The 13,532-nt window shown below is 37.8% G+C and overlaps 1 protein-coding gene across 2 annotated transcripts; it reads left to right on the top strand.

Annotated features, from left to right (window-relative positions):
• The first annotated feature begins 4,930 nt into the window (after nucleotides 1-4,930).
• Nucleotides 4,931-13,025, top strand: C3AR1 (complement C3a receptor 1). 2 transcript variants are annotated; one of them, XM_077871186.1, is made up of 2 exons: nucleotides 4,931-5,090; nucleotides 9,520-13,025. In XM_077871186.1, the coding sequence occupies exon 2, from the start codon at nucleotides 9,530-9,532 to the stop codon at nucleotides 10,982-10,984; it is 1,455 nt and encodes a 484-aa protein (XP_077727312.1). In that variant the 5' UTR covers nucleotides 4,931-5,090; nucleotides 9,520-9,529; the 3' UTR covers nucleotides 10,985-13,025. The 2 variants fall into 2 exon arrangements, with proteins under 2 accessions (XP_077727312.1, XP_077727313.1); XM_077871187.1 differs by having other exon boundaries at nucleotides 5,012-5,169.
• The last annotated feature ends 507 nt before the right edge of the window (nucleotides 13,026-13,532 follow it).

The raw sequence follows: 13,532 nt of genomic DNA, 5'->3' as shown, positions 1-13,532 counted from the left end.
AGGGTCCTGGGATCAAGTCCCGCATCAGGCTCCCTTCATGGAGCCTGCTTCTCCCTCTGCCTGTGTCTCTGCCAATCTCTCAGTCTCTCGTGAATAAATAAATAAATAAAATCTTAAAAAATAAAATAATAAAATAAAATAAAATAAAATAAAATAAAATAAAATAAAATAAGATAAGATTTGCAAAGCACCTGGTGGCTCAGTCAGTGAAGTGGCCAACTTGATTTCGGCTCAGGTCATGATCACAGGGTTGTGAGATGGAACCCATGACAGGCTCCATGCTGGGCATGGAGGCTGCTTAAGATTCTCTCTCTCCCTCTCCTTCTGCCCCCCTACCCTCACTCACACATGGTGTACAGCTGTGCTCTCTCTCTCTCTCAAAAAATAAATAAAAAATAAAATAAAATAAAATAAATAAAATAAAATAAAATAAAATAAAATAAAATAAAATAAAATAGATTTGCAATCCTGGGTGCCTGGCTGGCTGAGTCAGTGGTGCATGCAGCTCTTGATCTCCTGGTTGTGAGTTCGAGCCCCATGTTGGGCTTAGAGATTATTTAATAAATTCAATAAGTTAAATAAAAAAACGAACAGATTTGCAATTGTTGTGAACAAATGAAGTTCCAGAATCAAATGCAATGATTCCCTTTAACTTTCACTGTCTAATAGTACATGAACATGCCCTTCTGGCAGAGCCTACTGAGATTCCACTAGAGAGAAGGCCTAGGAAATGTGGTACCCAGGCTTCCAATAGAGAGATAATAAGGAAGGATGGGAATGGGCTTAAGTTCAATAGATAAAATCAGATGTAATCCCCTTTTTGCAGTGGAGGAAATGAAAACACAGAGTTTAAATAATTTCTATACAGTCCCACAATGAAATGGCAGAGCTGGGATCCAAACTCGGTTTTCATCAAAGTCCTTAAGGACAGAAACTTTGTTGTCCATTTATATTTAATTCTCTCAGACAAAACAGGCTAGCGATTCTATGATTCCAAAGTTTTAAATTTGGCCAGGTCAATACAAATTGCCATTGATGAAAATGTAGAATTAACCAGTAGCTCATAACAAGTGTAATATGAATGACTTTGTAAAATGTATTCAAAATTTCATTCTAGGGCATCTAATCTCTGCTTAGACATTTATAATTAGATATTCCAAAGGATCAAAATGTGGGATGGCTGAGTGGTTTAGTTGGTTAAGCATCCACGTCTTTATTTCAGCTCAGGTCATGGTCTCAGGGTCTTGGAATCAAGTCTGCATGGAGCCCTGTGTTGGGTTCCACACTCAGCGTGGAGTCTACTTATCCCCATCTCTTTGCCCCTTCTCCAGCTCGTGCTTTCTCTCTCAATCTCTGAAATAAATAAAATATTTTTTAAAAAGGAACAATACAGAAGATAACCACCTAAATCTCCCCAAATTTTCAACATTGTACCACAAAACAACTAGTACTTTATAAGAAGAGACGGAAGTCATCCAGAAACAAGAGTACTACTTTTGAGATGTTTTCAATAATTTCCTTCCTGATCTGAAATCTAAGGATCACAAATGGAAGTTCTCTGGTTTTAATTGCTTAACAATCTTTAGAAAGACAGGAATCAGTAAAACTGAATCCACTTGAGAAACAACTTGATTTTTTCTTTTCTTTTTTTTTTTTTTGAGAGACAACTTTGAAGACTCTTAATTCTTTGAGTTATATTGTTTTTTTTTATTTTATTTATTTATTTATTCATGAAAGACACAGAGAGAGAGAGAGGCAGAGACATAGGCAGAGGAAGAAGCAGGCTCCATGCAGGGAGCTCAACATGGGACTTGATCCAGGAACTCCAGAACCACGCCCTGGGCAGAAGGCAGGCGCTAAACCGCTGAGCCACCCAGGGATCCCCTCTTTGAGTTATATTGAAAAGTCAACATCTTTTTCAACATTTCCATCCATCCATTCATTCATGCCCTAAATGTGTGTTATATCAAGAATGTAGCAGGCACTGGACACAGGAAACAAAGTCATGGCCTAGTAGGACAGAGAGACAGATAAACTGCTACTTTTTCTGCACTACTTAAGGCCTATAAAATTTTTATCCATCTTTAAGGCCCAGCTCAAGTGTCACCTGTTCAGTGAATCTGTTTGCTTCAGTAAGAATTAGCCTTCTCTCTTCTATGTTTGCAGGGCACATTGGGAACTTCCCAGCAGCCCTTAATATGCCATAAATGATGTACATCTCATTGCTTCTGTATCTCCTACAGTACAAAACATACTGTCTATAGTAGAATTAGAGTACATGTTTATGATACTAAACTTAATGAAAAAGACCTGACCTTTTGCAAGTAGAAAAGAGGCTCTCACCTCTGTTACTGAAAGTATAAATTGATGGAATCTCTTTAGTAGGAAATTATATATTTTTCAAAAATGTAAATGCACATATTCTTAGTTATAGCAAATATAACTCTAGGACCTATTCTACAGAAATATTCATAGATGTGTAAAATACAAGAGTACACTCATTGGAGCATTGTTTGTAACAGCTTTAAAAGTTGATAAAAACAGGGCACCCAGGTGACTCAGTCACTCAGACTCAGACTCAGACTCAGGGGTGAATCTGCTTGAGATTCTCTTTCCCTTTCCCTCCCCCTTTGCCTCTCCCCTTGCTCATGTTTAAGCTCTCTCTATATAAAACAAATAAATAAGCTTTTTCAAAAAAGTTGATAAAAACAGACTATCAACAAAGGAATAATTTATCAAATAGGATAATATGGAGCAATGTAAAGAGTATGATGTAGACTACTATGTCCTGATATGAAAAGATAAATAGGAAAAGCGTAAGACAACATGTGTAATGAAATTGCGTTTATACTTATGAAGATTACCTCCAGGGAGCAAAAATAGGAGGTGTTTTGGAAATTTTCATTTTCATCTTAATCCTTCTATATTTAAAAATCTTTTTAACATGGGAATGAATTATTTTATATATATATGTATATATATATATAATGTGTATATATGCACACTTATGACAATACTATCTATTGTATGCTTAGTATTTGTGCTTTCTGAATATCTTCATTATTCAATGTTTCAAAATACTAGGTAAAAAAAGAGAATATACTTAATAGAATTATATACACTGGGCAGCCCCGGTGGCGCCGCGGTTTAGCGCCACCTGCAGCCGGGAGTGTGATCCTGGAGACCTGGGATCGAGTACCACGTCGGGCTCCCTGCATGGAGCCTGCTTCTCCCTCTGCCTGCGTCTATGCATCTCTCTCTGTGTGTATGTCTCTCATGAATAAATAAATAAAATCTTAAAAAAAAAAAAAAACCAATATGTCAGAGAAAGAGGCAGAGAGAGAAGCAGGCTCCACACAGGGATCCCGATGCGGGACTCGATCCTGGGACTCCAGGACCACACCCTGGGCCGAAGGCAGGCACTAAACCTCTGAGCCACCCAAGGATCCACTGTTCTGACATATTTTCTTAAGCAGAAAAGTAGATCATAAAATCACATATAAATTACAATTCCAAAAAATAAAAAAATAAAAAATAAATAAAAATAAAAAAATAAATTACAATTCCAGTTTTGTTTGAAACTACCTTTTTAAAAGGTATGTGTCATACTTAGAACAAATTTACAAAGAATGAATGCTAACTTATTAAAAATAGATACTTCCAGGCAGTGGGATTGGAAATAAAAACTTTCATTCTTTTACCCTGTATACTTTTGTATTATTTCAATTAATCTTTTTTGTGGTATGTACTGCTCCTGTCATTCAATAACAATGGGCATCAATCAATCAGTCAGTCAGTCTCAACTCCTGGCATTTTTCTTGGATCTCTCTGACTTAAAAATATTTCACAGTGATTTTTCTGCAAGAAAACAAGAGGAGGAGCAGATATTGTTTGGACAATAATTGATTTATATGGACGGAAGACTTTACCCCAGGCAACACTGTTCAAATACATTTGACCCGAGTGAATATTATTTCATACACATATGTGTAAAATAATAGTGTGAGTGAGAATCCTTTGAGGTGTATACTTTAAGCAGGAATCACCGCTCAAGGCCCCTCTCCAATCTTCTGTACTCCTTCCTGATGAAACAATCTAATTGACTATTCTCCCCAAACCCAGTACCTGAAGCATCCTCCCACCCACCTGCCTCTCATTTTGCTCTACACAAACACTCTAAACTGCATGTCAGCTTCTTCTGTCTATAGAAGTCTTTAAAGACCAGCCCAGGGTGCCTGGGTGGCTCAGTCAGTTAAGTATCCAACTCTTGGTTTTGGCTCAGGTCATGATCTCAGAATCATGATATCAAGGCCCAAGGAGAGGGCTCCAAGATCAGCTCAGAGTTTGCTGGGGATTCTGTTTCTCTTTCTCTGCCCTTCCCCCTGCTCAAGCTCTCTCTGTGTGTCTGTTTCTCTCAAATAAATAGAATCTTTTTTAAAAAGTCTTTAAGGATCTGTCCAGATCTTACTTCCACCTTCAGACTTTCCTAGATTGCCCCAAGCCAAATGTACCCTTCCCTGTTATGTTTTACTATTTCACTTCTATTCGTAACTTCTGCCACTAAAGTCTGAGCTGTATTATAGATTTTGGAGGGGATGGGATATGGGTACATATCCCTCCTAGACTGTGAATCTCTCAATATTAGAACATAGCTTAATTAATCTGATTTTGGTATGGCATGTTTCTTTACACATAGTAAGCATTTAAGAGATGCTATCTGAGATTCATTACATGAGGTGGTCATACATCCCAACCACTCTGCACCTCCACCCTCACATACCATAGCATCATTTGTGTGCATTTCTAGAACACAAGCAAAAACCTATAAAGCGAGATGCGCCAGTATAGAAGTATTTTCTCTTTAGCCATATTCTGTGTTCTGCAGAAAGCATCCAAGAATAATGTCCTCCCACTTCCGCTTTTTTACTTTTCTTATCTGAGACATTCAGAAGTGACTCACTTCGAAACTCATCCTGTGAAGTCAGATAAGTAGTCAAAAGTGTGAGTTGCATCTAACATGATCAAAACGAAGAGAGGGAAGAGGAATAGCTCAGCCAATTTCCTAAACATACTTCATAACTTGATTGTGGGTAAGTGTGAGGACCACACAGGATTTGTGGGGACCTCCAGATCAGTGCTGAGGCCTTCAGCTACTGTCTCAGGTTTTTGGTAAGAAAACCTAGATCCACTTGATAACTTGTGCTCCTTTTGCTTATTACTGATAATGGTTTGAGAGTCTATCTTCTCTTCCCCCCATTCCTTCTCTAAATTTCATTTCTTTTGTTTTATCCCCACATTCACTTTTCTTCTAAATATCCCACACTCTCTTTATCTTTGTTCTAATATATTCACTCTAGAACTAAGAGTGATTTTTCATGACATTTTTTTTTTCCTCTCTTAAATTGGCTATGTTTCTCTTTCTGGACTTTGATTCCAGCTTTCTGCGATCGTTTTGTTTTTCAAATCAGTTGCTGTTTTATATTTTTTTCCTCATTCCATTTCCCCCCTTTTTTTTTCTTTTATTCTTTTGCTTATTCTTTATTGTTACTGATTCTGTCACCCTATTGTTAGTATTTGATTCTGGAATCTACTTTCTTTTCTTATCTTCTTGAATTTTAATTTCAGGATTTTCTTTATCCTTTTAATTACTTTTGGCCAATTTAGTGTTAAAAACTAAAAAGGAGGGGAAAAAAAGAAAGAGAAAAAATTCTACCGATCTTAAATGTAGAGGTATCATGCGCCAAAACACTTGGAAAAGTGTAAAAAGTGATCTTGTTCATCTGACTTTTAAGATTGATTCAAACAGGGCAGCCCTGGTGGCACAGCGGTTTAGCGCCGCCTGAAGCCCGGGGCGTGATCCTGGGGACCTGGGATCGAGTCCTGGGATCGAGTCCCGTGTCAGGCTCCCTGCGTGGTGCCTGCTTCTCCCTCTGCCTGTGTCTCTGCCTCTCTCTCTAGCTGTGTCTCTATGAATAAATAAATAAAATCTTAAAAAAAAAAAGATTGATTCAAACATACTTTGATTTCAAGACAGATAATATGTGATATTTAAAATATAGCTCATATCAATGACTCTATTTGCATTGGAATTTTGCTCTTTTCAGTCTTTTTTAAACATTTATTTATTTATTTTAGAGGGAAGAGTGCAAGGGGCGAGAAGGGCACAGGGTGAGGGAGACAATCTGCAGCAGACTTTGTGTGGAGCAGAGTTCAACTTGAGGCTTGATCCCATGACCCTGAGATCAAGACCTGAGCCAAAATCAAGAGTCACTCGCTTAACCAACGGAGCCACCAGGGCACCCCTCTTTTTAATCTCTGTTACTTCAGTTTGTTCAGTTCTTTGTAACTTTCCCTTTGTTAACAATACCAAAGCCTTTTTAGTTCTGTGGTTCTTTGTAGTAGAAAGGGTATTGGCATGATAGACACTGGATTTAAGATCTTAGAACCTCCTAATATGTGAAAGTCCCCTAATCTGCTGAGTTTCCATGTCAAAAACTGCCAATAAAACTAGAGACAAGAAAGGATGATTACTATGTTTCCTTTCAGTCTTAGCATTCTCTGATTCTATCCTTCTATCAGCATTTTATGGATCTCCATGTGAATATGTGTATTTCTGTAGGACAGTGGATCAGAATAACGGGCATGCGCAACAAGGAAAGAAAGAATCCTGATAGGACTTGAATATTTGAGTAAGGCTATAGAGAGGGGAATGAGAACCACTTCTTCTTTTTTATTATTTTGTTGACTCAGTTATTTTGACTTCTGTTAATCACGGAAGACACATGACAACATTTGATTAGCTCAGCAGAACTAATTCCAAGTCACAAAAATATTTTGGGACTCTATGAAAGGAAACATAAAATGCTATTAGAGCCAGTAAGAACCAGAAACTGGAAAACAAAAGGGAAGTTAGAAGAGACAACATCTTTAATGGGTGAAATGGATAAGAATAAGAATTTTAAATTTAGCTGAAAAAGAAAAAAAGTAAACTCCTAAAACGAACATCCATCCCCTGAAGTAATCTTTGATCTTTATGTCATACAAGGCATTGTGCTAACTTCTGTAGAGCAAGCACTTAAGTACAAGACTCATTTTTACCATCATGAAATTTAGGGCCAGAAAAAGAGATAAGACAACCATGATAATAATTATAATACAAGATAAAAATGCATCATTGCACAGAGAATATGAAAGAAGTTCAGCATATACACACACAAATTCAAGAGGCTTAAGAACTAATTTCTGATTGAGACTCTAAAAGGAGGTTTCGAGGAAGAATAATATTTGAGCTTGTTCTGAAAAACGGCTAGAATTTCAACAGGTAGAGATTAAGGATGCAGGAGAGGGGAGATGAAGTTGAAGGACATAATTCCAGACAGAAGTAAATAACATTAGCCAGAATAGTGAGTTGTTCAAGAAAGCGATAAGGTAGGGTACATTTACATGAGTCTTCAGAATTGGAAGGGTAATGTCACCGAGGCCAAGAGAATGATGTGGTGGGTGAAGACCAAAAAAAAAAAAAAAGACGTTTGAATTTGTCATTTAGAGATAATTCTAGCCCAGGGATGGGGCAGAAGACAAATTACAAAGGATTAAAAAAATTATGATTAACAAGGGGTTAAAAAGCAGACCCTGAAACTAGCTAAAAAAGAGAAACTATGCTTTAAAAAAAAGAGAGAGAGCGACTTAAGAAACATAACATTCCAATACAAAGTGTGATCCTAGATTAGCTGTAACTGTGGACAAATCAGAGATAGAAAATACTTTGGGGACAGTTGGGAGGAAAAAAAAAAACTAGATAAAGACTGAGTATTCCTTAAAGTACAATCTTACTGCATAATGTAGAGACTCACTGAAAAGGGAAAGCGGTTTGTAAAACAAGATGCGTGCAAGTTCAGAGCAGCATGATTCACAAGAGCTAAAAGGTGAAAGCAATTCAGATGTCCATCTGGAAATGAATGGATAAACAAGATGTGGTGTTTACATACAATGAAATATTATTTAACCTTAAAAAGGAAAGAAATTCTGACATCTGCTACAACATGGATGAGCCTTGAGAACATTATGCTGAGTGAGACAAGCCAGACACCAGAAGACAGATGCTGTATGATTCCATTTATATGAGTTGTCTCAAGTAGCCAAATACATGGTAACAGAAAGTAGCATGGTGGTTTGCAGGAACTGGGGAGAGAAGGAAGTGGGGAGCTGTTGTCTCATAGAATTAGAGTTTCAGTTTTACAAGGTGAAAAAGTTGTGGAGATTAATTGCATGATAATATGAATATACTTAACACTGCTGAACTTTATACTTAAAAGATGGTTACAGGGGCGACTGGGTGGCTCAGTTGGTTAAGCACCTGCCTTCTGCTCAGGTCATGATCCTGGGGTCCTTGGATGGAGTCCTGTGTCCAGTGGGGACTCTGCTTCTCCCTCTGCCTCTGCCTGCTGCTCTGCCTACGTATGTTCTCTCTCTCTGTCAAATGAATAATTTTTTTTAAATAAAAAATAGTTACAATCGTAAATTTTGTGTTATGTGTATTTTACCATATTTAAAGAATTTTTAAATATGCACAGAATAATCTAATTTTGTTAAATTTTGATTAAGAAAAATATGCATATATTTTAAAATGTGAATAACATTTTAAATACAAGAAAGAAATGACAGGCGATAAGGGAATCAGTGCAGAGAGAGTGAACAGTGCTTGAAAAATTTGAAAGCAAAAGGAAAAGATGAGGTTGTATCCAAAGATATAACTGAATCTACCTTTTTTGTGGTAGTGAGTCCTTTGAAAATCTAGTAGAGGGAATGGATGGATCTTCTGTCCTCATAGAAATGAGAATATGTAAGCTTAAAATCCTACATGCCTCTTGAGGTGGTGATGGTGCTTCACAAAGCCCTTTCATGGATCTAATGTTGGGAACCTCTGGTCTAAGAGTTATTGTTCATCCATTTAGCTGATTTGTTTTCAATAGGGACCACAGAATGAGGAAAGGAACCAGTGCAGAATGAGAAATTGCAAGTGCAAGAAAGACAAGAAATGGACATTAATAGGGACTTCCGAATGAAATTATGATTTCAATACAAATTTTTTAAAGATTCCATTTATTCATGAGAGACACAGAGAGAGAGGCAGAGACATAGACAGAGGGAGAAGCAAGCTCCCCAAGGGGAGCCCAATGCAGGACTTGATCCCAAGACTCTGGGATCACCACTGGAGCCAAAGGCAGATGCTCAGTCCCGAGTCACCCAGGTGCCCCTTGATACACATTTATATTGATATGGTAGATTTTAATGATCACAGAATGTTTTTGTGGTCCAGTGTGAAGCCAAGGAATACAAACTACAACAGTGTGAGGACTTTTGTGGTTCTACATCATTATGTGAGAGGGTTATAATTCTAAGGACATGCTTTAAAAGAAAAAGATAGTTTTAATATTTTTTAATTTTTAATTTAAAAAATTTTTGTTTATATATTTTTAAATTTTGTTTATATTTTTTTGTTTGTTTATATTTTTATAGAAGTTTAGCAATGGAGGCTTTCTCTGCTGATAACAATTCAACGGACCTACCCTCACATCAGTGGTATGAACCCCAAGCCATTCTCTCCATGGTCATTCTCAGCCTCACTTTCTTATTGGGATTGCCAGGCAACGGGCTAGTGCTATGGGTGACTGGCCTAAAGATGCAGCGGACAGTGAACACAGTCTGGTTTCTTCATCTCACCCTGGCAGACTTCCTCTGCTGCCTCTCCTTGCCCTTCTCCCTGACTCACCTTGTTCTCCAAGGACACTGGCCCTATGGCTGGCTCCTCTGCAAGCTCATCCCCTCCATCATCATCCTCAACATGTTTGCCAGCGTCTTCCTGCTGACTGCCATTAGCCTCGATCGTTGTCTTCTGGTCCTCAAACCAATCTGGTGTCAGAATCACCGCAATGTGGGGACAGCCTCCACTATCTGTGGATGTATATGGGTGGTAGCTTTTGCAATGTGTATACCGGTGTTCATGTACCGAGAAACATTCACTGAAAACAACCATGACAGATGTGGCTACAATTTTTATCTCTACAGTTCATTTGATTATTCAGACTTCACCATTGATCTCCTGGATAATGGGTCTCTTGACAACTCCATTGTTCAGCTGCCTGGAGAAATGGATGATAGGTTAGAGTCTTTCTCTTTGCAAATAAATGATCTTCCTTGGACAGCCACCACTACCCTCCCTTCTCAAACATTTCAAAGACCTTCTCGAGAGTCACTCCTAATGGATTCAACTAAACTATCTAGTCAACATCCATATTATAATTTATTTAAACCTACTGATGAGGTCTCATCTACAATCCCCAGTGGCTTTCTCATTGAAGATCACAGAAATAACCCATTAGATAACTCTGATGCTTTTCTCTCTACTGATTTAAAGCTTTACTCTGGTACTTCCAACAATTCCTTATACTTGTATGAGTTATCCCAAGATTTCCAGGATGATTATTTAGGCCAATTTTCATATGACAATCAAGGACTAACAATACTGATGGCAATAACCATCACTAGACTAGTGGTGGGTTTCCTTCTGCCCTTTATTCTCATGGTGACCTGTTATGGCCTCATTATCTTCCGAATGCGACGGGGCCGCTTCACCAAGACTCGAGTCAAAGCTTTGCGAGTGGCCGTGGCTGTGGTGATTGTCTTCTGTATCTGCTGGGCTCCCTACCACATTGTTGGAGTCCTATCATTGTTTGTTGACCCAGGAACTGCCTTTGGAGAAGCTTTACTGTCTTGGGACCCTGTGTCCATCGCTCTAGCATCTGCCAATAGTTGCTTTAATCCCTTCCTCTATGCCCTTCTAGGAAAAGATTTCAGGAAGAAAGCAAAACAGTCCATGAAGGGCATTCTGGAGGCAGCTTTCAGTGAAGACCTCACACACTCTACCAGCTGTCCCCAAAGCAAAGTCTTTCCAGAAAGAAATAGTATCAGTACAACTGTGTGAAAATATGGAGGAGTTGACCCAAGCAGAAGTTCTTAGGTATTCACCCAGGTTAACATGTGTCTAAAACAATAAGAGATATCATAAGGTGGGGATTTCAGAAACCATCAAAGAATCAATCCATAGGTTCTCAAAGTATGATCCCAGACTAGTAGCATCAGCATCACCCACTAACTTGTTAGAATCACCTAGAAACTTGATGAATCAGAATCTCTGGAGATGGGATCCAGCAAGTGCTTTAACAAACTCTCCTGTTTCTAATGAATGCTAAATTTGAGAATCATTGTAAAAATTCGCTTATTTCTATCCCAAACTAAGCCAGTGAGATCAATAAGAACCTAGTCTGTTTTAAAATGATTTTTCCATCATGAAATTTTTTGTTTGTAATTGTCTAAACCCCCTCCCAGATTCTACTTAAATCTGTTTCACCTAGTCTCACCTGAGTGAAAGATGACCATTTCTTCATGGCTTTGTTGTGGTGGTGGCAATGTTTTTAAATGAAAAGAAGGTGCAAAAAAGAGAAAGTCTATGAAAACAAGCAGTTATGAGACTGAGTCTGGAACAGAGTACAATGTCAGATGCTTGCTATGTGCAATACTCCTGGATACAAGACTTGGGAATTCCAAGTTTCTATTATTACAACTAAATAAGCATCTACTGTGTGAAGACAGGCTGCTAAGTCATCTGAAAATTTCATCATAAAATTGGATGTAAGTGGTATTTTGGAGAGTTTTCTATTTGTTTCCTCAATCTGCCTATTGATAGAACCATCTCTCTTCCATTCCCTTTAAGTTCCTTTATTCCTCACTTGCCTCTAGATCTTCTTCCATATTAGATTTTTTGCATCTAATAATCTCTGATATCATAAGGTTCAAATTGCTCCCCTCCTCTTGGTTGAAACTAATATTTCCTAAGAAATTCATTTCAAATGAAAAGAGAAAGAGGGTGGAGGATGGAGCAGCAATCCTTGAATTCACTGCATAATGACTGAGGGCCCTCCAGGAATATCAACAAACTTCGTAAAGCATGGCTACAGGTGTTTATCATTCACCAGGTATATCTTTGGGTTTTTAAAATTTATCTTTCCCAAAGTAATACATGAACATAGTTTGAAGAGAACTCAAAGCTTATGATGCAATATAAAGTTAGCTGCCCCTCTGCCCAACCAAACCCTCCTCCCACTCCCATCTCACAGAAATAACACTTGCAACAATTTTAGACATTTCTTCTGATATTTACCATGATGTCATGTGCTTATGCAGCTAGTTTTTATATACATAAAATCACTTCTTGTCTTGAAAGATGAATTTTATCCACATTCATATTTTTTGCTTCTCCATCATCCGAATGTTCGTTAATCATCATACTTCAATTTGTTCTATCTGTGGATCCATTCCAACGATACATATGGCTTTCCTTCCATCCTTCTTTCATTTTTAGAAAAGTATTATTTAACTCTATCACCTTCTCATTTGTCTGTGTATATAAACTTTACTGTGTTAAACTTCTAAAAAATTTTTTAAGATTTATTCACTCATGGGAAACACAGAGCGAGAGAGAGAGAGACAGAGACACAGGCAGAGGGAGAAGCAGGCTCCATGCACGGAGCCTGACGTGGGACTCCATCCTGGGTCTCCAGGATCACAACCTGGGCTGAAGGCGGCGCTAAACCACTAAGCCACCCAGGCTGCCCAAACTTCTAAAATTTCAAGTTTATTTGTACCACAAATAAACCAAAGTGGAATATATTATTATCACCAAAGTGGAATTATCACCAAAAGTGGAATATAATTATTTAATCTAAAAAAAAAGAAAATGAGATGTTTTAGACTTGCAAGGCACTATTTGTTCAGTGATTGAGGTGAGGATCTAGATTACAAATAATTTATAAAGTACTATGCAGAAAAATTGCAAATAACTGGGAAGTCTTCAATTGTGAAGTAATAATGTCTGACATGATGTAAGATTGCAATGCCACCTTCCAATGTAACCTGCTTATATATTTGATATGAATAAATGCTTTCTCTCTTGTGGTTTCTTGCAAGACTGAGATTCGTGGATCCTCTTAATTGTTTGACATTCGGAATATATTGTAATCTCTAAATATACAGCAAATAAATCTCATAGTGGGTAGCTGGAGGCTTGTTATAATAGCAACTAGCTAGACTCCTGAAAGTCCCAATATATCTCACAAGACCCTGGGTATAAGTTGCAGACTCCTGTATTTAGTGTACAGGATATTTGGGTGAATGGCATAGTTGTAAAGATTCAATAGTTCCATTCCTGGATTCCTTTTGAGAGTTCCATTCCTGGGAAATGTATTCTGAAAAAAATCCTACAATTGGAATTCCCTCTTTTCTTATGAAAAATTCCGGTAAGTACCTGTGAGTATTTACAGGAAATCCCAGACAGAGACCTAACTCCTCCTGAAATTGTAGTATCTTTAAACTTTGAAATATCCCAGAACACAAGCAAAGCGGCTTAGTCCACAACCAAGCTACAAGCAGTGACTGTCTCTCCCAACAATATTTCACCACATTTAATAGCATTT

The sequence above is a fragment of the Canis aureus genome, chromosome 25 (genome assembly GCF_053574225.1).
Source record: "Canis aureus isolate CA01 chromosome 25, VMU_Caureus_v.1.0, whole genome shotgun sequence".
Lineage (NCBI taxonomy): Eukaryota > Metazoa > Chordata > Mammalia > Carnivora > Canidae > Canis > Canis aureus.
The sequence above is the reverse complement of the archived record's forward strand: the minus strand, read 5'-3'. Positions and strand labels throughout refer to the sequence as shown.